At 29.3% G+C, this 26364-nt stretch overlaps 1 protein-coding gene across 6 annotated transcripts in view; it reads left to right on the top strand.

Moving 5' to 3' along the window:
- Asator (tau-tubulin kinase asator) overlaps positions 1-26364 on the top strand; it is a 552963-nt gene that overhangs the window by 396142 nt on the left and 130457 nt on the right. For all 6 annotated transcript variants that reach the window (XR_016293148.1, XR_016293146.1, XR_016293147.1 and 3 more), the window contains one exon: positions 21780-22047. Coding sequence is in view for 1 of the 6 variants with exons in the window: in XM_089594084.1 (XP_089450210.1) it covers positions 21780-22047 (268 nt within the window). In the remaining 5 variants the exon portion in view is untranslated. The remainder of the gene's footprint in view (positions 1-21779; positions 22048-26364) is intronic.

The following is a 26364-nucleotide window of genomic DNA, read 5'->3' on the forward strand; positions in this document are numbered from 1 at the left end:
ATTCTTCTACACGATTCAGACTGCATACAATTTAGATGAAATAGTGCAATTTCTTACAGGGTTAAGAGATTCCATAATTTTTCTAAATTTGAAAATTTACAAAATTTTTCAAAGTATGAACGGAAGTTTTATTATTCAATTTTCGAAAATACTGGAAATTGCAATTTTTGCGAATATTGCCATTAATAGACAATAGATTGCTCAAAACTTATAGAAAAGCTAAAAAATATTAAGATGAGATGTCAACCGACATTTTTTAGTAGAAAAGTCATCAGTTAAACATTAAGTCATCATTAAGTCTCTATTAGGAGATAGACTTTATTAAGATACTGTTATAGATCATGACAGTAACGCTGCATTTACATAAAGAGGGCAATTTTCTCTGTTTTTCCATTTGTTTCCAGGGCTTTATTATACTTGTGATAAAATTTGAATTTGTGCGAGAAACGGACTTTCACCCCGTTCCACCTATTCTGAATGCATTGCTTTAACATATACCACAAGAGAAACGCCACTTTCCGACTTTAGTTTTATGAGACTAGAGTAGCTCCATAGCATCGCACAATGGGGGATTTTGTATTTGTTTTTTTTTTTTTTTTTTTTTTAAATACATAGCGCCCAAACAAATGGAGGTAGAGCAATAATTGATTTTTTTTTTAACTTAAAGCTTATTTTCTGTAAAATATACGAAAACCATACAGAAATTTAAAAAATAATTTTGCTTGCGACGAAATTTATGGAAACGCTGAAAATTTGTTAAACTTTATACCATGTAATATCTTTATAATATCATAGTAACTTAACTTTTTGACCTTCAAAAAAAATTTAATCGAAAAGCTAAAATTTCAACGAAGAAAAAGCACTAAAGACAAATTGAAAAAGAGCGAAAAACGTATTGTAAAACAATTTCTGAATAATGGCTAAAAATAGCGAAAAAAAGGCCTGTTTTAAAACTTTAAATAGTTGTATCTTGGTGAGTTTTTCATGTGAAAAACTGAAATTTTGCATGGATTCCTAGTTCTTATAGCACTGAAACATATTCAAATTTTAGCAAAATCCATAACCATCGTGTGCCCACTTTTTTAACGAAGTATTATTTTTACCCAGAAAAATATATATAACAATAACCCCATATTATATTGTAATTTGTGTGGGGCATTCTAAGTACTCCCCACAGCCCCTCTGCAGACCCCCTACGTACCCCCCACAGCCCTCCACAAATGAGCTAACATTCGATCGTTTTCGCCGTTAAATTGACATTTCTTACTTTTTCCTAAAAACCCTTCACAACCTCCACACCATTTTTCTTTTCTCTCCACGGACCCCCCACACCATTTCTTTTGTTACCCCACAGCCCTCTATACTATTTTTGTTGCCCCCTTACTTTTTTTTGTATTAGGTATGAATGACCCCCCTATTTACAATATATTTATTTATACCTAGTTTCAAAAATAACGTTTTTTATCTATTTTTCCACAGCACCAAGGAGGCAAATAAATAAACCTTATACATATCAATGGAATATAGAATTAACATTTAATTTTGTAATAACATTTATGAATAATATATTAAAAATCATAATATCATGATTATCAAATTGTTTTAATTTACTAATGAGCATAAAGTTTTGGTTGCATTCAACTTTTTTTGTGTTACTATCATTTTATAACAATGTAACATTCATTATTTCTTACATGTATGTATATATAAATATAACTTGATGCAACGGCATACACAAATCAAAACGTTACATAATTATAAATTAATAGTAATCGTTGAAATATTACCTAATTTAAAAAGGTTGAGTGAACAACCTCTTAAATTCAGCTATATCATAACCACGAAGAGACAGAACTCCCTGTACGCAATTGTAAATTAGGATTTTATTTATTACCATACACATATATATATATATATGCCTGTCTTATACGTTATTAATACATACATTTTTTGAATGTATCAATAATTTATATGCATAGTTATATATATATTATCCCGATTTTAAGAACCCGTCTGTCTCTTACCTACTCCTTCGACGTGTAAGTGTTATAAAATAATTAGTGTTGTATTTTTATTTTCTAAATAATCAAATCAAAGTTTAATTTTATAACTGATCTTTTAAATATCAATAATCATCAAATTAACCAAACGTTTTAAACACAGCTATAAAAATTTTTTTATAACATGTATACTAAGCTATTATCCTATGATAAATTTTGTTAAAAAATTTAGAGATTTTTGATTCTGAAAAATTAAAAACTTAATTTTTTTTAAAAAAGAGTATCATCATAAAAAAAAAAGAAACGTCACGTCATTTATACTTTTTAAATGTGGAAATATTTATAAATATAACAACTTTTAATTTATTAACATAAATATTGCTGATTTATTTATAAAACATATCAATTAAAGTCAGTTAATCATGTAAAAATCGTTTTCTAAACAACATTTTTTATTACTGTAATTTTTTTTTTCTACTTGAATAAATAAATTACTTCTATTTTTGCATCTTGATAAAACCACATATAATTGACCATGAGAAAATAAGGGTTTTCCTCAATACAAACCTACATTATCAAAACTTTGACCTTGAAATTTATTTATTGTCATAGCAAATGCCACAACGATTAGAAACTTTTTACGATACAAAATGAAAGATAATGTTAAGGTGTTTTCTGTGTCTAAAGTCATGCTTGAAATGAAGACTCTATTTCCAATTTTTCTCCAGTTATGATTTGTCCTTCTCTATTATACTGTAATAACTTTGTGATTCGTAATTGCGTTCCGTTACACAGTTCTGTTGATATACTTTTTTTCTGAGTATTATCACTATTGTACCAATTTTTAGGTTTAGTTTATGGGATAATAATTTTTCACAAATATTGTTTAACATTTTCACCAGAAAATTTAAATAAATATTATCGTCCGATTTACAAGCTTCTTTATGAGTTGCATTATCTATACTATGGTAAGTTTTAATTTCTGCAGTTAATTTTTTAAGAATTCTATTATTTAAATAAAACTCGTTCTGTGATGTAAGTATAACACTCGTTATCGAACAATTAGAGACAATAAAATTAAAATTCCCCATTTTCCAATAATAATTTTAAAAATCCTTTATCGTTAGAACAAATTTTGATTTCTCGTTTTCAAATTTGGAATGATTTCTATAAAAAAATAAAGATTTAATTAATTGTTCAATTGTAATTTTTCTATTACCGTTTTTTATCACTGAGAGAATCTGACGAAAATCACCACCTAAAATAATTAATTTACTTTCAAAATATTTTTCAGTATTGGATAACTCTCTTGACTTTCTGTCAATTATTTCCAATGCTTTCTTTAGAATCATTGAAGCCTCATCCCTAATAATTACATCAACTTTTCTTATTTTTCTTATCTCGAATTCTAAAGAGGCACTCTCTATATTACTAAGATCTAAAAGAAGTCTGAAAGCTATGATGAATTTCCATTACCATGCGGTGGTTAGCCTTCGCGAATATTGTTTCGAAATTCAGTTGGAAAACTTATGTGAATATTTTTATTAGATTTATCAACACCCTCGTAAGTAGCATGATATATGCTATAATACGTTTTTATTTCTCCTTTTACATGATTTAAAATTTAATTCTTCAAAAAGTAAGTATATTCGTTATGAAAAGTAAGTATATCGCTATTCATGGAAAAGTTTACATCTTTACCAAAAATATAGGTACAAACATCAGTTGCGTTTCGTTTATTTAGTATTTAAAATAATTCAATTTTTTTTTCTCCAATATTATTAATAATTTTAAAAATGTTTTGTCACTTAAACAAATATTGATATTTAGTTTCCGAATACGAAACAAAGACCAAAGAAATGATGATTTAATACTTTTTTGTGTAATCGGGCTTGTATGACTATTTTTTAACACTGGAAGAATCAGTTTAAAATCTCCTTTTAAAACAATTAGTTTATTACCAAAATGGATTTTTGTATTACATTAATCACCTTATGTTCTTACATCTATTTCTAACGTTTTTTTTTTTTTTATCAAAGAAGCCTTGTTCCATATAATTAAACCTACTTCGTCCAAGTTTTTTTCCAGATTCAAAATCGAAGAACGAACTTTCTATTTGTTGTTTAAGTCTAATGGTAAACAAAATGTTTTATGACTGGTTATTCCTTAGTAAATTTGATGCTATACCAGTCTATGTCATAAACAAAATTTTGTTTTTCCACGAGAAATTAAGTGATAAATTAACGTTTTGTATAAAACTTTTCATTTTGAACCTCCTGGGCTATAAATAAAAAAAAATTGTATTTGTTTGTTCACATATAATTTTGAAAATTGTGATTTACAGTCAGAGAGATTAATTACGGCCACAGTGCAAAACTACCATTTTTTTATTTTTATTACTTCTTTAAATATTTTTATCTGTACTTAATATTAGTCCGAATAAAAATTCCGTATTGGGATGTTAAGTTGAAATAGAAAGAACCTACTAGACCTTTTTCTTCTGTCATCTTATGTCATAAACTTTATATTTATTACTTCGAAACATAGAGCTTCATTTTTAAATTATACAAAGCAAAAGCCCAGCGATCTCAAACCATCCAGTGGTACACCTGCTTCTGCAATCGCGTGACCCATAACTAACTTCTTTTGAAACAAGCTACCGTCGCAAAACTCGAACTATGCGTGCAGCCGCAAAACAATCTTACAAAACGCTTATCTCACAAAATTAATTCGCACAAGTACACCAAAGAATGTGATTAATAAACAATTTTAATATTCGTCAGTGGCTCTCGTGATAGCAGATAATTATTATGAAAAAATAATTACTCTCTTGGTGATGCTATCAAAATCGTTTATTGCTGTGAACAACGTTTCTGCCCGTACAGTAAACCACGTTACAAGGCCCTCATCAGGTACAACTTTCTAAATAACAATTATAAAAATATAAAAATATGAAACAATAATATTTCAAGTCAACAATACTTTACAAGAAAATCGCACAATAATGAACAATCACATAGCCACGACAAGAGCGACTATAGGTATCACGATAGATGGTAGATCGAAAAATACGCACTTCTTAAGTTCCAATCGTGCTTATATACTATCGGTCAGTGTAAGTGTGTCACTGTACATGAGTATATTTAAGTCACACAACGCTACAGCCACCCCACCAGTTTCAAGCGACTTTTCTCAGAGATGCTATACATACATAGTTACCGAAATAATATCAACAGAATGCATGACACGCAAAATTTGAAATTATGTTACAAAAATTTTATAACCGAACACACATAGAGCAACAGATTAACTGTAATTTAAATTTGCGAGTTCGTTGACTTGTACTGGGGTGGGGTGGCTGCAGCGTTGTATGACTTAAATATACTCATGTACAGTGACACACTTACACTGACCGATAGTATATAAGCACGATTGGAACTTAAGAAGTGCGTATTTTTCGATCTACCATCTATCGTAATACCTATAGTCGCTATTGTCGTGGCTATGTGAGTGTTCATTATTGTGCGATTTTCTTGTAAAGTATTGTTGACTTAAAATATTATTGTTTCATATTTTTATATTTTTATAATTGTTATTTAGAAAGTTGTACCTGATGAGGGCCTTGTAACGTGGTTTACTGTACGGGCCGAAACGTTGTTCACAGCAATAAACGATTTTGATTGCATCACCAAGAGAGTCATTATTTCTTCACAATTTTAATATTCTTTATTGCGTATGTCCACAAGAAATATCAAACGAAATTTTGACAGCAACTTGTACTTAATTTAATATCCGAGAGATCAGCAATTTTAACCATCAATTGCTGCATAATTATTGCACTACGTATATACTGTGCTTGTGTTAGTCGAGGGTAATTAGGTTAAGCTCTGATTAGTCGTTCGGATCCCCAACTTGACGCGTCCTCCTTAAACGCAAGAGTATAAAAACTCCTCGCACATAACAATATTTGCCTTTACCCTTTCATCAAGTGCTTCACTGTAACTATAAAGGTTAGAGTGTGAGTTCTGTTGCGTGTTTAAAGTGGATGTAAGACTTAGTTCGGTGATTAGGCTACGTGTTAAAAGCGTGCATTTCAAGCAAATGTAAGATTTAGTTCGGTGACTAAGCTGTGTAAGAAAAGCTCGAGCAAACCAGACCACTGTAGACTTGCCTAAAAAGTGAATCAAGGAGGAACAAGAAAGAAAGGACCGTTGATTTGGGTTCTGAAGTTCAAAGCATCAGCCTAACTATTGTCATCGCTACGAGTACTCTCGTGTAGGATTAGGATCATCGTTGCGGTCAACCTTGGAAGATCTTTCGACTGCGTGCGTGCTAGCAGCGGCTAACCAACAATCATAGAAGTAAGTTAAGTTAAGAAAAACTATAAATTGTATAAACATTGTAACTGCGAATTTAAATTTTTTAATTTATATTATTTGTAAAATCAACTATTTCCTGCTTTTTTAAATTTATTAAATCATCAAAAAAGATAGAACACAGTTGATAATTACATTTATTTTCTTAATTAGAGAAGTTCTTAAAGTTTATTTTCTTGGATATTTTCTGCGATTAAAAACGAGGCAAAAAGTTGTCTGTTAAATTTAAAAAGCAAACTGAAAAAATAAAGTATTAAACTGAATTAAAAATTAGGGGTTGACGCGCGGAGTGCTTAGGGGGTAGAGCTCGACTAATATATATGTTTATCAAGAGGTGACTTATGCGGACAATCACATGTATGTAAGGGTTATTATGAGGACAAAAGTGGAATTATGTGGACATCCTCATAATTCTACCATGTTATTGATGTATATGTTGGAAGCACGTGAAGTCCGCATAAGTCACTATTTATAAACACACACACACACACACACACACACACATATATATATATATATATATATATATATATATATATATATATATACGTAATACAAGCAAATAATGTTCTTTCACATAGTTACATGTATGTATTAGTTTATGTTTAACGGTTATGTCTCATCGTAGTTCACTAATAGAATGAATTTTTTAATGGAATAATGTGTATACATGTATGTGTGTAGTAAGGTGTCAAAGTCAAATTTTGTGAGGTGTCACGGTCAAAGTTGTCACGATTTGTGAGAGTGGTAGGGGTATATGGGGATACCTGGGGTAGTGAGAGTTTAAAACAAAATATATGTTTAGCTGAAATAAGAAATAAAATGATGGAACTTTACCTTATTTTGTGGGGACAGTGGATCAGGGCAGAGGAGGATAATATTTTTATAAAATGCCCAACACAAACGACCAGACGATTTAATAAGATATTTACAAAAGATACGACTTATGCAAAAACTATATGTTTTCACCGTATGTAATACCATACAAAATTATGCTTACTGTCATCATTATTGTGGTATTGCAATCGTATAACTAATTGTAATTTTTGTTCTTGTAACTCTTTTTTCATGTTTATGTATACATTTATTATATAGTTAATAGTGCAGAGAATTCAACACAACTGTCCACTGCCCCCCAGCCTTTAACAGACCCCTAATTACCGCCCCTACAGACCCTCACATAATAAGGTAAAGTTCCGTCATTTTCTCTCTAATTTCAAAACATAACAATCTTTGTTAAAACCCCTCGTGGTCTTCCACAGATAACCCACAGACCCTTGCAAATCGCCACTCCCCCCACGAATTTTTTCTTGACTCCCGACGCGGACGCCTTCCACCGCCCCCTACACTACTTTTGAACAACTTGATAGAGTCCCTACCGATCTTGTATTGTGTCGTACATGAATGTATACCTGTATATGTATACATTTTATTAATATTAAATTTTATTTAAATCCATATATATATATATATATATATATATATATATATGTGTGTGTAAGTTTCAAGTTGCTTTAAACGTGAAACTTCGGACGGTTAGGAGTGGTGTTGAATGGCACAAAATCAGACACAAGTTGATGCAGAAAGAAATATAACTGTAATTTTAATAACAATAATAATTGTAAATAACAATACACAATATTAAAATTAAAACAATGTTACAATGTTGATTACCTGAATCAACAATTATGTCGCTTTAGGTGTTACAAGCTTACATTAACAACTTTACATTACACAACAATTATACAATACAGTTTTATATTTGGTGCGAACACATTGAGCGCTTGTAGCTAACTGACTAGAGTACGTGGACAACGAGAGGCGAGGGTGGTGATGACGGTTGAGCTGTGTGCTTTCATAATGACTCATGAGAATCATGAGTCGCACCAGCGGCTAAGTTTGTAAGTGTTAAATACAACAAACTTACATCCCCCGTCCCCGAGAGGATTCGGCAGGAACAGGATCGTAAGGGATCATTTTACTCTTATGAAAAATATTTAAGCTTTTTTTTTTTCTCTCACCGGTATCTATTTCGTAGATGGATTCGGATAATTTTTTTGTTATTCTAAATGGACCTATCCGGACTGGATCTAACTTCTTCTTATTCATCTTATTACCACTCTGAATATAAACTAAATCATTTTTTTGATATTCTATATTTTTAGTATGTTTATCATAATACTGTTTGTTTACAATATGTGATCTGTTGGCATTTTTTTGTGCTAGAGATCTGTTAAAGTCTAAATTATTATTTATATTTGTGTTTAGTTCTCTTGGAATTATTGAGTTATCCTCTCCTGTTAATAAATAATTGGGTGAAAACCCCGTCGAGCTATGTATCGTATTATTATATTCGCGAATACATTGTTCTGCAATAACAGACCATGGTTTATGTTTATTTTCGTATATTCTACAACGGATTCTATTTATCAAAGTTTGATTAGTCCTCTCATTCTGTCCGTTTAAAAATTCACAATCTACTGCTGTGAAAATTAATTGAATATTTTTCTGATTTAAGTAATTTTTAAATTCTGTGGAATTTATCCCCGGATATTGATCTGTTAAAATCATCCCAATATTTCCTTTGTTTTCAACCGTTTTTGCTAAATGAATGAAATCCCGTGCTATTTGTGTTTTTCATGTCAAAATAAATGCGTATCGAGTTAATTGGTCCACCATCAAGTGTAAGTATTTTTTTGGGGATCTGTTTCCACTGAAACCTCCAATTGTATCTAATGATAGTATTTCTAACGGTTTTGACGCTGGACCTAATTGACACAACGGAGCTTTAAAATTGCCAAATCTCGTTTTATTTTTTATACATATTTCACAACTTCTGCAAACAAGTTTAATATGTTTATGCATATTCTTAAAACATATGACTGGTGTAATTGTTAATAACATTTGTTTGACACCAATATGCCCTTGTGAATCGTGCAGTTTCTTAAGAACCGTTAAACCAAATTTTTCTGTTAAATATATTTTTTCTGTCCTATTTAGGTTTTTATATATAACATTATCTTTTATTTTACAATATTTATCACGAACTAACTCTTTTTGATCATTCAAGATATTTTCCAATGTTAAAAAATTGACTATCTTTATTTTTGATTCCTCAACATTGTTGTCATCAGACAAAACGGGATTTCTTGAAAGACAATCAGCCTCCGAATTGTCTTTTTCTGGATTGTACTGAATATCAAATTCGAATTGCGATATATAATTTAAAATATGTAAGAGTTCTGTATCTTTACAATTTTTTATATAAAAATTTTGTAAAGGCTTGTGATCAGTGGATACTTTAAAATGTAGGCCTATTAAATAATACTGCCAATATAAAATGGCTTCTTTTATCGCTAAACATTCGATATAAATTGCCCTTTTTGTCTTTTGAGATGAGTTGAGCTTTCGTGAAAAATAAAATACTGGTTTAATAGATCCGTCTTCCTGGGGTTGTTTCAAAATTGCACCAACTCCTTCTAAACTAGCATCTGTGTAAATGTATATAGGTTTATTAGGATTAAATATTGCTAATATCGGTGAAGTACACAGATAATTTTTTATTTTTGTAAAATTTTCCTCACATTTGTTTGACCACACAAAATTTACATTTTTTCTCAGAAGATTGTGTAAAGGCTCCAGTACAATTGCTGATTTGGGGATATATTTTAAATAAAAATTTACTTTGCCCAGAAATTGTCTGATATGTTTTCTGGTTTTCAGAGTGGGAAAATTTTTTATCGCTATTACATTATCGTTAATTGGCCTTATGTTATTGTTTGATATTATGTTTCCTAAGTATGTTACTTCTTTCTGTGCAAAACTGCATTTATTTTCATGTAATTTAAAACCGTGTTCTTCTAAAACTTGCAACGTTCTTTGAATATGTTTAAGATGATCAGAATAGTTTTTAGAAAAAATCAGAATGTCATCTATATAATTTATAGCAAAGGAATCCAAATCGTTATTTCTTAGTACACTAGAAAGAATCCGCTGAAATATAGCCGGAGCTGACTTCAACCCAAAAGGTAAGCATCTCCATTGCCAATGACCATGATGAGTCACGAAGGCCGTTTTGTATTTATCCTTAGCTCGCAAGGGAATAGACCAGAAGGCCGAATTGATATCTAGTTTTGAAAAGCAAATACACTTTCCTAACGTACCACTAGATCATCAATTCTAGGAAACGGCTGGCCTTCAGGAATAATTAATTTATTTAATTCACGATAGTCAATACACAATCGCGATTTTTTCCCTTCATCTTTTTTATAAGTCAAAGTGACTGGCGCGGCATATGGACTGTACGACTCTTCCACGAGTCCCACTTTTAACAAATTGTTTATTTGCGTTTCTATTTCTGTTTTATCCGGAATTGAGCATTTATATGGTTTTTTTGAAATATATTTACATTCAGTTAACTTGACCGTTGCCTCGAAATTTTTTACTGTACCAATATCAAATTTACCCTTAGCAAATATTGCCTTATGTTTTTTCAAGAGATTATTTAAATCATTATTATCATTTTTATCTTCAAGCATCAAATTTTGGCATTCTTTGGCATTTATATTTTTAGAAATAGAATTCGAACTTTGAAAAATTTTTAAATTTTCATTCTGACACAGAGAAAACTCCTTGATACAATCCAAACCTAACAATAAGTGATCCTCGAATAAATCATTTTTAACAATTGTAAAAGAAAATTTTCTTGTTAAATTAAAAATCTTTAAATCTACCGTTACTGTTCCATAAGCTTGTATTGAACCATTTAATGTTTTTATCGATGTGATCCCGCTTATTCCGCTTGTTAATGGTAGTGTCTTATAAAAATTGTAGTTTATCAGTGACACATTGGCTCCAGTATCATATAGCCCACTGGCCTCAGTATCATTAACAAATATCCTTAATTTTATAAGCGGGATCGAATTTAGTTTTTTGTTTCTGCTGATTTTATAATCGAATTTGTTTTGTTCTTACATAAATTTTCTGGGTGGAATCTGTTCGGGTATCCAATTTTCTCGCAAATACGACAAGGTAAGTACTTTTGTTTCTGTTTATATGTATCCACCTCGGATCTCCTCGTATTTGTGTGTGTGTTTACAGTTTGCTCAAGTGTGCGCAGTACCGACATTAAGTTTTCAATTGTTATTGTGTTTTTCTTATTTAAATGTGTTCTAACGGATTTTGGTAAAGCCAGCACAATAAAATTGATTTGAGAATTTATACTAAGATCAGGATCAACGTTTATTAAAAGATTTCTCTTTTTTAATGCAAAATCCAAGAAAGGTCCACCCAACCAACGGAAAGAATAAGCTTTTTCAATCTCACACCAAGAAATCTCCCCGAATGTATCCAGAAAAGACTGTGCCCGATAATTCCAAGGCTTCATCAAAGCACCAGACTTAAATAGAACCGAAAACCAATCTAAAGCAGGTCCCTCCAAACAAGTTTTTAAAACCTCTGGAAACTAAGATTCGGCGATATTCAATCTTTTGCACTCAAGAATAAATAAATCTAACCACGACTTTGCGTTTTGATCCTTACTCGAAAATTTTTGCAGAATCATGTTGCTTGCGACAAATTTCATCGGATTATCATTAACAGAAGTGGGCAATGTGCTGTCCGTGGGTGGGGGGAAATTATCAACTACCTCTAAATAGTAACCGCCAAACACCACATTACCTTCCTCATCCGTGTAAGCTTCTTTTAATTTTTCTGTTAACGTGATGCCAATTTTCCTGAATTTTTCTCTCGCATTCAGACTCTTTACAGCTCCCTGGATCGTTGACGATTTTATCAATTCTGTATGTTGAGAGATGGGCTCAAATTCGGGCGGAAAAAAAAATTTCTCTTCTTGTCCCAGGATTTGGATAGTCTTTACTTTTACAATCGTGGTTTTACTATCCTGAGCTTCCGCAGATAGGAGAAATGTTGCCTTGATTTTGCCTTCCATAATTGTTGATTTGTAAGTTTCAAGTTGCTTTAAACGTGAAACTTCGGACGGTTAGGAGTGGTGTTGAATGGCACAAAATCAGACACAAGTTTGATGCAGAAAGAAATATAACTGTAATTTTAATAACAATAATAATTGTAAATAACAATACACAATATTAAAATTAAAACAATGTTACAATGTTGATTACCTGAATCAACAATTATGTCGCTTTAGGTGTTACAAGCTTACATTAACAACTTTACATTACACAACAATTATACAATACAGTTTTATATTTGGTGCGAACATATTGAGCGCTTGTAGCTAACTGACTAGAGTACGTGGACAACGAGATGCGAGGGTGGTGATGATGGTTGAGCTGTGTGCTTTCATAATGACTCATGAGAATCATGAGTCGCACCAGCGGCTACGTTTGTAAGTGTTAAATACAACAAACTTACATATATATAATAAAAGTTGGGCTTTGCCCCCTACATGAAATTTAAATTTTACTACAAGGATTGGAAATATTTCAAGTAATTTAAATCTTCCACTTTTTTCTTGTAATAATGACACTTGGCAATGGCACAGACAAAAGACTCAAAGAAATGATAAACAGAAATTGTTATAATGTAAAAAAAAAACAAAGTTGTAAGATAATGTAATTATTACAATTTTTATTGAAAAAAAATTTAAAGTATCACAAATCGTAAAATATGATCAAAAAACAATAGTTCGGGTAAAGAAATGTGTCAACAAACGGAATAGATACAAATAAAAATGTTATGCTTAAAAAATTTGAATTTATAAAATCAAGCTAATTTGGCAAGAGTTTTTATATAGAAGTAAAGTTATCATATATTTGATTGACTGTAAAAAGTGTTATCAAAACTATTTAAAATGGATTCAGTTTTCATGTGATAAAGTTGACCGTGAATTTTAAAATCATTAATAGCTTTTATTTATTTACTCATGACATTGTCACTAAAAAATGGAAAAGAGGAAAGATTAATGCAATATCAAATAAAAAGTCTAAAATTATCACCGTTTGTTAATAGTTGCTGATACAAACTTGAAGCTGGTAAAATATTCTCCCACATTTTAAATTTTGTCTTTTACTTCGCCAAAATTTTTCAAAATAAAATTCGATATGTTATCATTCCAGAATACTACCGTTTCAATTTAGTATTAAAAACTCAAGTGAAACAGAAAAAACGTTGGAATAATTAAATAATAGATTGATTTAACATAGTGGTCTTTAAGGACTCGAAGCATTTTTTTTTAACCATTTGTAACCGCATTAATAGAAAGGAATCTTTTGAAATATTAAGAACAGTTGACGGAATACTTGATTGTACATTTAAAGATGTTGCTATTGCTTGAGGTTGAGAAAAACACGATTTCCAGATTTATAATATTTCCAAACATTATGTTGGCAAACTATTTGAGAGTAATAAAAAACTTTAGAAATAATGGAAATAACATTACATGATTTATGTAATGCAAATAATTATTTTGGTAGTAAATTAATTGTTATAGGAGAAGATTGTACACAAATTTTTTCAGTTTTATAAAATGACAATAGAAGCATGTTTATAAAAGAAAGTAATAAATGATCATACCTTTAATCACGGCTTCGCATTCTGAAACTTAAGGTTAATATTCGATTTAGTGACAAAACATCTTTAAAAATTATTATTAGATATTAGAGAAGAAAATATTTTAAGTAAAAATATTATTTTTGATAATGATATTAACTTCTAAGAAAATAACGTTATACTGATTTGTCATAACAAATATACTTACTTTTTTAATGATAAAATTTTAAATCATGTAGAAAAAGAAATAAAACCATTTACAAGATAGGTTATACTACTTACAAGGGTGTTGATAAATCTGATAGTGATATTGATATAAATTTTCCAGTTAACTTCCTAAATCATATTCGTGAATGCCCACCTCCGTATAAGTTTAATTTGAGTACTAGAACAATTGTTATGTATATACAAAATTTAAGTACAGTTAATGGCTTATGTAACAGTATAAGATTACAAATTACAAAATTACCCAAGTACAATATTAAAACAAAAATTATGACTGGGAAAAAGTTGGAAAAAGAGTTATCGTATTAAAAATGAATCTTAATACAGAAAAGTCATCATTTTTACCTGTTGTTTTATACAAAAAATAATTTTCTTTAGTCTTACCATTTTTCTATAACTATAAATAAATCTTAAGGTCAAGTTTTTAGTGATATTGGATTATATTTGAAAAAAAAAATTTTTTTTGCATGGTCAATTATACATTGCATTATTAAGATGCAAAAATCAAAACGAAATTTATATTCACATCGAGTGTAATAATATTTTAGAAATAAATCTCATTGTTTAGAAAAAAATTATTTATCCTTATTCACCTACAGGGAGTAAAATAAATTCATTTTTGTACATTCGCAAACGTATAAAATTGTACGTTATATTATTGCACAGTTAATTTAAATAATCAATAAATGTGTGCGATCAATAAAATTCTTATTGAAATATTGTATCATGACATAATAAGGAGAATTTTTATAATTATTTTTATTAAAAACGAAACTATTTTTATTACTAAATGTAAATCTCGTTTCTTACGTATACTGCTTGTACCACAAAAAGTTAAACCTTATAAAAATGAGCAAGTTTTTCACTAAAAAACCTTATAGTTTTGCTCTAAGTATTCTCACAATTTCTTACTGCAAATTATTTGGTATTTTTCACAAATATATTATTGTTATTTTATGAAAAACAATGGTTCTTTTACATTCTCCGTAATTAATGTTTACTTTGTACAATGAACTTTACGTCTGTATATGATTTTTATCTAATAAAAAGTTAACGTTAGATATTTCTTTTTCGATACTAAATTGAGTACGGTAAGATTATTACATAATTGATTCTGTGCTTATTCAAATACTAATGTTTTACAGACGTTAACAAACTTCGTTACGGGGTGTGCGCTTGTAGGGGAAGGAGAAAAATTAACAAGTGAGAACAAGTTGGTAGCATTGCATAGAAAACTATTAGCTGTGTGATCAAGTGGACAGCTCCTTTATTTTTCAAATTAAACAAATAGTAATTGTCTGACGAATTATATAAGATTTATATAAGTTTAATCTAATCAATTAACCTAATTCAGTTTTTATGATCTTTTTCGCTACTATAGAAAATATTTTTAACTGCTTAATTGATGGTTATTCAACAATATCAGCTATGTTTGAATTGTACATAGTTTAAATCTTAGGCACAATTGCCACGCTCTCAAAAACACGTCTGATTCTCGCTGTACCAACATGGACCAATTTAGAATCGGTATTTTTTAATTTAAAATATGATAAACATTGTTTATTTTGACAACATTTGTTCTTTACCAAAATACCAGCAGCTTAAGCCTAAGAAATAAAAAAATCATACTTTCAAGTCGTAAGATATAAGCTTTTTAAAAACTACTATGTTACAATTTCAATGTTGCCCTTTAATGGTAACCAAACTAATAGTACACATTTTTTAGTAACTTTTTAACGTCTTTGATTTTTATGTATATTTTAATTTTACTAATCATTATTTTTGAGCAATAGCCGAGATTAATGGATATCTCACTCCCAAATGTACAAGTGTTGGTTGCCGGTTAGTAATCAAATAAGAAATTGTTTAAACTAATTTTTCATAAAGAAGTTTAAAAAATTGACCCAAACGCCTCGAAAATTTTTTTTTCGTATAATTTAGCTCAAAATATAAAGAAAAAGGTTCTCAAACATTTTTCTCGTTACCCTTTAGTTTCCGAGTGGAAAACTTTTGAAATTTGGAAAACGCTATTTTGAAGATTTTCAAAACTCACAAAATGTATGAATCCATGCAATTTTCATTGTAAAAAATGTTGTTACGCTTTTATTTACCTTGTACCATATGTCTGTCTGTCTGAATATTTGATAAAACCGGAAGTAACATAAGTATGTACAATCGTAGATAACAACATATATGATGTTGCTTCATCTATGACTCATAAAAAAAATTCTGATCTTAGCTCAATATTTTGATTACAAACTACAACCGCTATCCTTTTACTTCGTTGTCTTAAAGTTCGTTTAGGGTACTGGTCAGATTGGAAGGATTTTCCCTCAGACATCAGGTAAATTTTTTTTTTGTTATGAAGTACTAAATGAAATTCAATTTAATAATAGTTCTTATTTATCAAAAGAGTGGATCAAAAGATACCTTGTAAAAGCTGTATGTTTTTTTAAGTGTAAATTTATGTGCTCACATTATAATTATTTGTTTGTTTTGAATCACACGTAAAAAAAATCATGCAGGTATGTATGCAGAAAACATGGAAGAAAATCTACAGAAGACTTAGCAGTTTTTAATGTAAAAACAGCAGAAAATTCTGTAGGTTAAAAGAAGGTAGAGCTGCGGTCTTTTTGTTTGCACATTTAATTTTCATGATTTTCTCATGTATATCGTCAAATCATGTTTTTTTGAACGGTATATCAGCCCAAATAGGTGTTATCCGTATGATAACATCCACATTCGAGGGTTCAAGTATTTTTGTATACTTGTTAAAAAATACTTTAATTGCCCAGTGTTGGTGTTATCATACGGATGGTAACACCTACTTTGGCTGATGTACCTTACGAAAAAAACATGATTCGACAGTATTCATTAAACAATTTTTGACAAGTTTATGCAACTGTTTATGTTTATACACGTACCAAATGCTTGCACACAGTCATTGTTTGTAACGATCTTACTAAATATTGTTTTATACTTATACATAAAACTATACTTGAATTATACATAATTTTTTTTCACTACTTATAAGTATTTTAATGAGAAAACATTTTTTTTTTACTTTTCAAGCAAAGTCAATTTTAATTCTTATAGTCATGTTGATTATACCAAAAAATATTAACCATAGTAATAAAAATGTAAGAAAGAAACGATAGAACTGCTGTTCATACTAGTATTTACGCTTAAAATAATCTGATTATCATACATAAGTACTTATGTCTGTACACGTAAAAATACTTTTATAAATCGTAAGAACTTACGTAAGTACTTAGAAAATATTGACTGGTGGAGACACTTTATAGCTTACCATACCTAGGATTTCCTCCTTTATAGCCTATCATACCTTTCTACCTGGGATTTCTTGTCATTTGAAACCCATCGTGAGAGGATGATGTGTAAAAAAAAAAAATTTTTTTTTTCGTAGATCATAATTTCTTATTTTGTAGACCATATTTTTGATTTTTAGTAAAGTTAACAGCATGTAGTATTATACTCATCATGATCTTTTAATTGATACCCGTTTTGAAGGGGTTGTAAAAGGAAAAGAAGCCCATTGTTTTGTATTGACCGCCATTTTAAATTTTAAATGACGTAACTTAGCTTGTTGCAATCTATTTGTTATACCCTTTCATTTGATACCCATGTCAATGGGGTTGTAAAAAAATGTCATTAGCCATTTTGTGTTAGCCGCCATTTTAAATTTTGAATGATGTAATACAGCGAATTATATTCTACTTATAATGCCCAGTCATTTAATTTAGTACGGATGTCAGAAAGATTGTAAAAAAATGTTCGTCCACTATTTTGATATGGCCACCCTACCTGATTTACCACAATTTTGAGTTGACCATATTGCCATTGTCCTTATAATCAAGAGTGTGTGCAAAACCTTAGCCAAATTGGATGTTGGGAAGTGGTTGAAAAGTTAATTACAAGATTTGTCCTAGACAGACAGACAAAAAAATGTGTTAAATAAAAGATTGTAACTTGTCGAAGGCAGACGGTTCAGAAGAAATGATAACATTACCTGTACAAGTGATGATAAATGATTGTCCAGAAATGTATGAAAGTAGTTTGTTAACTTAAAAATACAAAGGGAACTAGGAAAGAACCAAATGTATTTTATTTTAATAAAAGCATTAATCGTATGATAATTATGTAAATCAAATCGTTTTTTTGTACATACTAGAAAAAATTTGTTTTTTTCAACACTCTATCTAAGGGAATACAAACTCTTAAATCACAAACAGAATGAAAAACCATAGTTTAAATATCCATATGGTTTTCGGTAAAAAACCATATGGATATTTGGAACAAAAACTGTATAGTTTTACCAAATGGATTTTCCATATGGTTTTACGATATGGGTTTTCCATATAGTTATTTCTAAGAGAGATGAATAGATTAATACATTTTAAAACTTTGGTTGTTTCATTTATTAGTATTCTTATTTTGATAGTTACTAATTTCTCTATTTTTATAAGTGTTTAATTATTGTTTTGTTACTGTCACTGTTGTGGGTAACGTGATAATAAAAATTTATTACAACTTCTATCTAGTTTTACTATATTACGTTACTTTATTCTCTGATTCCACTTTAATAAACTTTCTTTTTTATATCCTACCTAAAATAGTGTATTCAGTACTTAAACAAAATTTTTGGCATTTTGTCTTAAAAATGTTATTTTTTAATATTAAAAAAATTTAGTTTTTTATTGAAAGTATTTTCCATCGATAGTTATTATATTTTGCTTATTTAAGTCAATAATTAAATATTATTAATAAAAGACCTTTGACTATCTACAGGGTTATAACTATCTAATATATAATGTAGAGTAAAGTTGATTAGTGATGTGTGGAGTTTATTATGAAATAATAAATTTTAAATTATCAAAGTATTTACAAAAAATAAATATATTCAAACTTAGTTTATTTCTGTTGTTGAAAATGGTTCGGTAAATATCATGATGTTTATGATTCCGACAAAAGCAAGCAAGAAGAAATTCATCAAATAATAAAACCAATGGCTATTGCTGTTGTATATAATTTTTTATTATATCCCCTGACGACGTTTCTCTCCTCTTTGGGTAGGAACCTTTTCAAGTCCTAATTTTATAAAATATACACGAAATAAATTAACTTGAGGTAACATTACATCTACGTTATCACATCTAATATCATTTTAAAAACTAAGAACAATAATAAACAATTTTAAATACAGTTACAAATTAGAGACTTACAAAAAGATTATTTTGTTCGAAGATTCAAACAACGTCAGTACCCAACGAGGGCACATAGTCGACTGACCTTACATATTCAAATTATCCAATACGAATTTTACATACATATGTAGACAAAACCAAAATATGTTACATATATATTCAATCTATACAGTGAAAACGCGCGATAAATTTAAATTACAATAAAGGATATAAAAACACAAATATTAATTTACTTAAGTAACAAGTGTATATACCGTTTAAAAACTTTATTTAAATTATCATAGTCTAACATTCTATTAAAATTATTTGTCTTTTCAATAAAAATCATCTTAGACAATAATCTCTTATAATAACTCTGTTCCATATCTATAATCTTGATTTCGTTGTCACTAAAATTAAAAGAGTGCCCTGTGTCTAAATAATGTTGATATAAGGCAGACTTCTGACGTTTATGTTTTATGTCACTTTTGTGCTCATCTAACCTAATACTTAATTTAATAATAGTTTCACATTTAGTAGATAAAAATTACAAACTTTCTTCACCTGAATATTTCTCAAACAATTGCAAATATATTTATACAGTATTGCTAGCAAATAACTATCCTTTAGATTTTATCGAAAGTTGTATAAAGAAAAGATTATATTTTTTAAAGTCCATTAATAATAGTCAAAATAATATTAGTCCTGTTAATAATGCTATTGGATAATTAGTTATACCTTATTGCCGTGAGTTAGACCATAAGTTAAGGGTATTTTGTTCAAAAAGTTTAACTAATGTTATTTTTAAGAGTAGTAATAAATTTCCGTTCAATAGAATGTATGGAAAAGACACGTTGAAAAAGTTGAATAACCCAAATGTTGTCAATAAGATTGATTGCTCAGATTGCAGTAATTGATATATTGGCCAGACATTAAGAAAATTAAGTATTAGGTTAAATGAGCACAAAAGTGACATAAAACATAAACGTGAGAAGTCTGCCTTATATCAACATCATTTAGACACAGGGCACTCTTTTAATTTTAGTGACAACGAAATCAACATTATAGATATGGAACAGAATTATTATAAGAGATTATTGTCTGAGATGATTTTTATTGAAAAGACAAACAATTTTAATAGAATGTTAGACTATTATAATTTAAATAAAGTTTTTAAACGGTATATACACTTGTTACTTAAGTAAATTAATATTTGTGTTTTTATATCCTTTATTGTAATTTAAATTTATCGCACGTTTTCACTGTATAGATTAAATATATATGTAACACATTTTGGTTTTGTCTACATATGTATGTAAAATTTGTATTTGATAATTTGAATATGTAAGGTCAGTCGACTATGTGCCCTCGTTGGATTCTGACGTTGTTTGAATCTTCGAACAAAATAATCTTTTTGTAAGTCTCTAATTTGTAACTGTATTTAAAATTGTTTATTATTGTTCTTAGTTTTTAAAATGATATTAGATGTGATAACGTGGATGTAATGTTACCTCAAGTTAATTTATTTCGTGCATATTTTATAAAATTAGGACTTGAAAAGGCTCCTACCCAAAGAGGAGAGAAACGTCGTCAGGGGATATAATAAAAAATTATATACAACAGCAATAGCCATTGGTTTTATTATTTGATGAATTCAGTAAATATCACTCAATTCTTATTAAAATGTATTAGGGATTAGAATTCACTGTAGCTTACAAAATCAGCTTCGCGCAAAGAAAGAAACTTCTTTGGGAAATCATCGAATTTTCAAGGATATTTATTGCTGCCAAGTAAAATGTGACTTTGAGTCATTGATATTGGTAGCAAAACTGACGTCTTTTTAACTAAAATCAACATCACCCTTTTAACATGACAACACTCATCATTTACATTCGAACACATTTTTTTACTTCACTACACATACATGACAGACAAACTTTCACATATTTCACTTTAAAAATCGAAGCTCAATTTATCCGGAACATTCCCCATAGCGTTTGCTAATAGCTCTGTGAAGAAGTATATGTAAGACATTGTACATAAAAATCTTGTTGACTTGTCACGAAATAAGTGTTGGGGAGTAAACTGACGCCCTGTTAAAAATCCGAATAGTGAGTAGTTTTTGTTACTTATATCAAATTTTAAACGAGTCATTCAGTGAATTATCATTCATTATTACTTAATACTTCAAATACGTTTTTGCAGTTTCTGTTTGAACAATTTCTTGTTCTAAAAAAAATTATTCTTGAATTGTATTCCTGAAGAAAATTGGTGTTTAAAAAGTCGACGAAACTTTTTTCAACTTACTCCATGTATTAATTATTTTTTACGCATATCTATACAAGGAATCCTAATAAAACATTAATTTTTATCTCATTGGATAAGCATCAAAATGATTATCATCGTAAATCTATCATCTAATAGAAATTTCAACTTGTTTTTAGGTTCAACTAGCTACATTCCAAGATTTGACATTCAGTATTGATTTGATGAGAAATATTGCTACACGATCTACGAAGTATAAAAAAAGTTCTATTACTAAAAAAACAAGTATGCCTATTTTAAATACTTTTTTTCCAAGTTTGACTGTTAATTCATCTAGTGTGGATGAAGAAGAGCAAGCGATTGCTGGCAGATTAGAAATACGAGTTTTTGATGCCTCCGGTGGTACAACCATCATACAAACTAGGACTGATAAAGAACCTTTGCGAAGTAAGTAGAACTTTTTAATATCAATTAGGACATTTTTACATTTTTCCATTAAATATAAGGATCTCGTCTTTTGCCTGGAGACAAAGAAATGACTTAATTTTAACTAATTATTTAAAAAAAAAATTTCGATTTATTTCGACTGCAGGATTTGATGTTTACTTTTCTTTTAGAGTTAATATGTTTTTTGACGGCTATGTAACAGCTATATTTAGATCATCCTGTCATAACTTATATTTTGACACCATTTTTTTTAAATAGTCATGTGACGATCAGCTTTTAATGTTGCAATAGGAATACATATATTTACTTTTTTTTCACAACATACTTGATTTGTCCATAATATGACGATTTATTTTTCATTTAATACAATTTTTGTTATTTATGCAAGCACTGAATAAAAAAAAATTTACATCTTGTTACACATTTGATCTAAGTCTAAAATTAACGTTGACAATCATTAAAAAACAAAAAAGCTGGATTTTTGCAAATGAATCATTGTGATTTGATAAAGAATAAGTATTGAGAAAAAATTCAAAATAAATTAGGAAGACTTTGAAAACCTTATTATGTTTAAACTTTCATTTTTTACATCAAAGTCTTTTAATTGATACATTAAGTATCTTTTAAGATAATTTAATTTCACTTCCAAAGACCTATTAGTTAAAGTTTAATAATTGTAGTAACCATATAATTAGATATTCAAAGTTCTAAAACTTTGATAAAATTTTAGGATTAAATTTAACTCTTTTGGTTACCAGGTTGTAAAGTTTAATCCTTCAAAATTAACAGGGTAATATGTATAATGGCTCTAGGACTACACGATCATAAAGTTGAATTCTATGGAATTACAGGGTTACTAAGTTAAAAAGCTTGGATTAGAGCACAATTTTTATTTCTAAGGGATCTGGAGCCACTCTTAAGAGCTCTGATAACATTCTTAGATTAAAAGTGTGTTTGAACATACAATTTTATATTTTTTCAAATCCCAATGAAAAATGAAGGTCTTCCCTTCAAAAAAAAGTCTGTCACATAACTGTCAAAAGTGAAATAGATCTTAGGAAGAAGGTAACCATCTGATTTCATAGTTAAAATACTAAAAATGTTGTCTAAAACGTTCTTTAGGATATTGAGTTGTAATCAGGTTATCTCATTGTCTCAAGATGAATGACCTACCTTGCATATGTAAAAATACATTGTGTATAGGTAATACTTTTATCTTGATAGCATTTTGTATACAATATATATACATATATATATATATATATATATATATATATATTTTTTTTTTTTTCAGTCGTAAGAGTTAGAGTGAGGTTTTGCTCCCCCCACTTCCCCCCGCTCCCCCCAAATAAGGTAGTTTTCCTTTCATTCTCTTGCATTTTTCGAGGAATCCTACTTTTTGCTAGCTCCCCTCCGCTCCCCCACCTCCCCTCCGCTCCCCCCAGCTCCCCTATATATAATGAGAATAAATTTGTAAAGCCTTATATATTAACCGTAACAAATGGTCTAATTTTCACATATAATTTTACTTCACCAAAACAAACAATTTTTTTACAATTAACTTACTTACGATTTTTATTTTTATTACATACTCTAATAGGTCTTTTAAAGTGCTCTGCTCTTTCATAACCTTTCCCACAATTTTGACAGATATTTTTTTGAACGTTTTTTTCATGGCTTTTCAAATGTCTCTGTAAGTGATTATTTCATTTGAAACATTTTCCGCATTTAATGCACTTAAAATTTTTCTCAATGTTTTGGCATTTCTTTATGTGACGCAAAAAGTTTTTCTTCTCTTATATTAAAAATGCTACACAGATCACATACAAGAAAATTTTTTTTGTGAATTTTTTTCGTGCGATGTAAAAAAAATATTACTGCTTTTACTGTCTCTCATTCTCTCTTTTTCTCTCTCTTTTTTCCAAAATTCTACAAATATTTAAATTAAGGAGGCTTGGGTGTTTGATGTCGTATTTATTGTGGGGTATTCATCATGCAAATGATTATTTGTATTTTTTTTTTTTTTTTTCTTACATAATCCCTGAATTCCAGAGCTAGTCATTATTTAATTTAAAATCGCCTAAGCCTCCTTCAGTAAACGTACATTGTTTCGTGTTGATTGTTTCGCTACTTACGCTAATCGGAATTCAAACAATCTACACACATGTATGTAATGCAAGTGCGGTACATGCAAATTTACTCTCTATGCGTTGCTTTTTTCGGTTTTGAGTACAACTCGTATCTCACACTCATTTTAGCTTGACAAGCATTAGTCCGAATTATTATATAGCATTTTAATTATTACTTTGTACTCGACTTAAAAAAATTATGACTATTATTAGAGCTGTTACTTCTTGAAGTTCATGGAGCAGATTTAAACAAAATGATACTGACTAATTAATCAATAAAGTTTTTAGAACTTTGTTCGAAAAAAACAAGGTGTGATTCCGTAAATTCTAATGACATCTAAATTTGAGCAAGTGTACGTTACGGTGTGCATAAAAACCAACAAGCGAGCTTAAAGGCAGGCATAAAAACGTGCTAGCAAGTCAGTTGAAATGTACCTATGGCCAAAGCAACAACTAACTATTTGCCAAAGTATACCTATATAATATACTTTTAAATAGTATACAGATATAGTTAAGCATATATTCGGGTATCGCCTTTGACTACTCTCTTAAGATATTGAAAAAAAAGTTCAATGTTGATGCCATTTTTGTTAACAGATTTCTAATGAAAAATTTTACTATAGGTTAGTGTAAAAAGTATACCTTATACTTCAGAATCCTAATTTCAATTAAAGTATTTACTAAAGAAAAATTAATTTTTTTGTTTCACTCATTCAAAATTCAAGTATGTTACTAAAATATTAATTAGGTAGATAAACGTTAAACAGCTTGTAGTATACATATATATATCTATATATATGTATATATATAAATATCTTCTTACATTATAAAGTGATTTTGGAGGGTCATTCTGCACAAATCTCCACTCCACCCCTCTCTTCCCCTCCTCGGCTCCCCGCTCAATTTTGATGAGCCCACCTGAGCCCCTCCTCTCCCCCCCCATCCAAACCCCCCTTTGAATACGGTACAATTCTATCCGTTTTAACTATATTTTTATTGTGTTAAATTTTTTTAGCCCTCTTTTCGCCTCACCCCCCCCCCCCTCACAATTTTATAACCCAATAATCCTCCGTTATAATTCAAAAGAACTGTCTTCAGCCTTCTATTCGCAGCATCTCTTAACAAAGTAAAATTATATGAGTAATCATGTCATTTTTTGTTTAATTACTTTAAGCACCCCCACTCTCAGCTCTTCGTACACTTTTTAAGAAAACCTCTCAGCCTTCTCACAATTTCTAAGCAGCCAGTTTTTACCACTCTTCAGCTCTATCTTATTAGTTTTTATTCGAATGTAATAATTATTTTAGCTGTATAACTTTCTAGCACATTTTCATACTGTCAGTTTTTACCTTTTTTTTTTGGGTTGAATTTTTGTTTAGTCCCTTCTGCCACCTCTCCAGTCACCTTTTAGCCGCATCTCTAAATGAGGTAAGATTATATCGGTTTTCATGTCATTTTTAGTTATATGACTATTTGCACCTTCTGTCTCAGCTCTCCTTACAGTTTTAAGAAAGCCCCTGATTTATAGCACATTGGTACATTTACATACCATCATTGGGTAGTGCTATGGTGTACTGGTTTTTTTTTCTTAAATGTTCTAAAAGCTTATTAATTGCATCATGTCACATGTATAAAAACATGACATTGTATGTTTATACTTAATCAATAACAACGAATAAACTTAAAAAATATTTAAACCGTGGACCTTGCTTGTAGCCCTATCTACCACGAAAAGATAGAAATCATACTTTTTTAATACATGTCAAATAATGCGTATCTTCAGAAAACAATATTTAAATAATAATTTAATTGATTTACTACATTTATTTATTAATTAAATGAATTAAGTTACATTATTTCGGACAATTTTATACTTTTACTAATGTAGAGAAATTAAATTTTTTTAAATCTACTTAAGATTAGTTAACTTCAAAAACTTTTTTCTAAATGATATTTTCCATCTTTATATTATCATCACTTTTTATTAGAATATAAACTTCATTGTCATTTTTGCATCTTGAAAACGCAACGTATAATTGACCATGCGAAAACAGTGGATTTTTGAAATATGATTTAATATTATTAATACTTTGACCTTGACATCTATTGATAGTCACGAAAAACTCTAAGACTAAAGGAAGTTGTTTTCTGTAAAAAATAAAAGGTAATGATGATGAATTTCTTGCGT

This window comes from Copidosoma floridanum, unplaced genomic scaffold (genome assembly GCF_036245765.1).
Source record: "Copidosoma floridanum isolate Cflo_tuat_1 unplaced genomic scaffold, Cflo_Japanese_pri ptg000020l, whole genome shotgun sequence".
Classification (NCBI taxonomy): Eukaryota; Metazoa; Arthropoda; class Insecta; order Hymenoptera; family Encyrtidae; genus Copidosoma; species Copidosoma floridanum.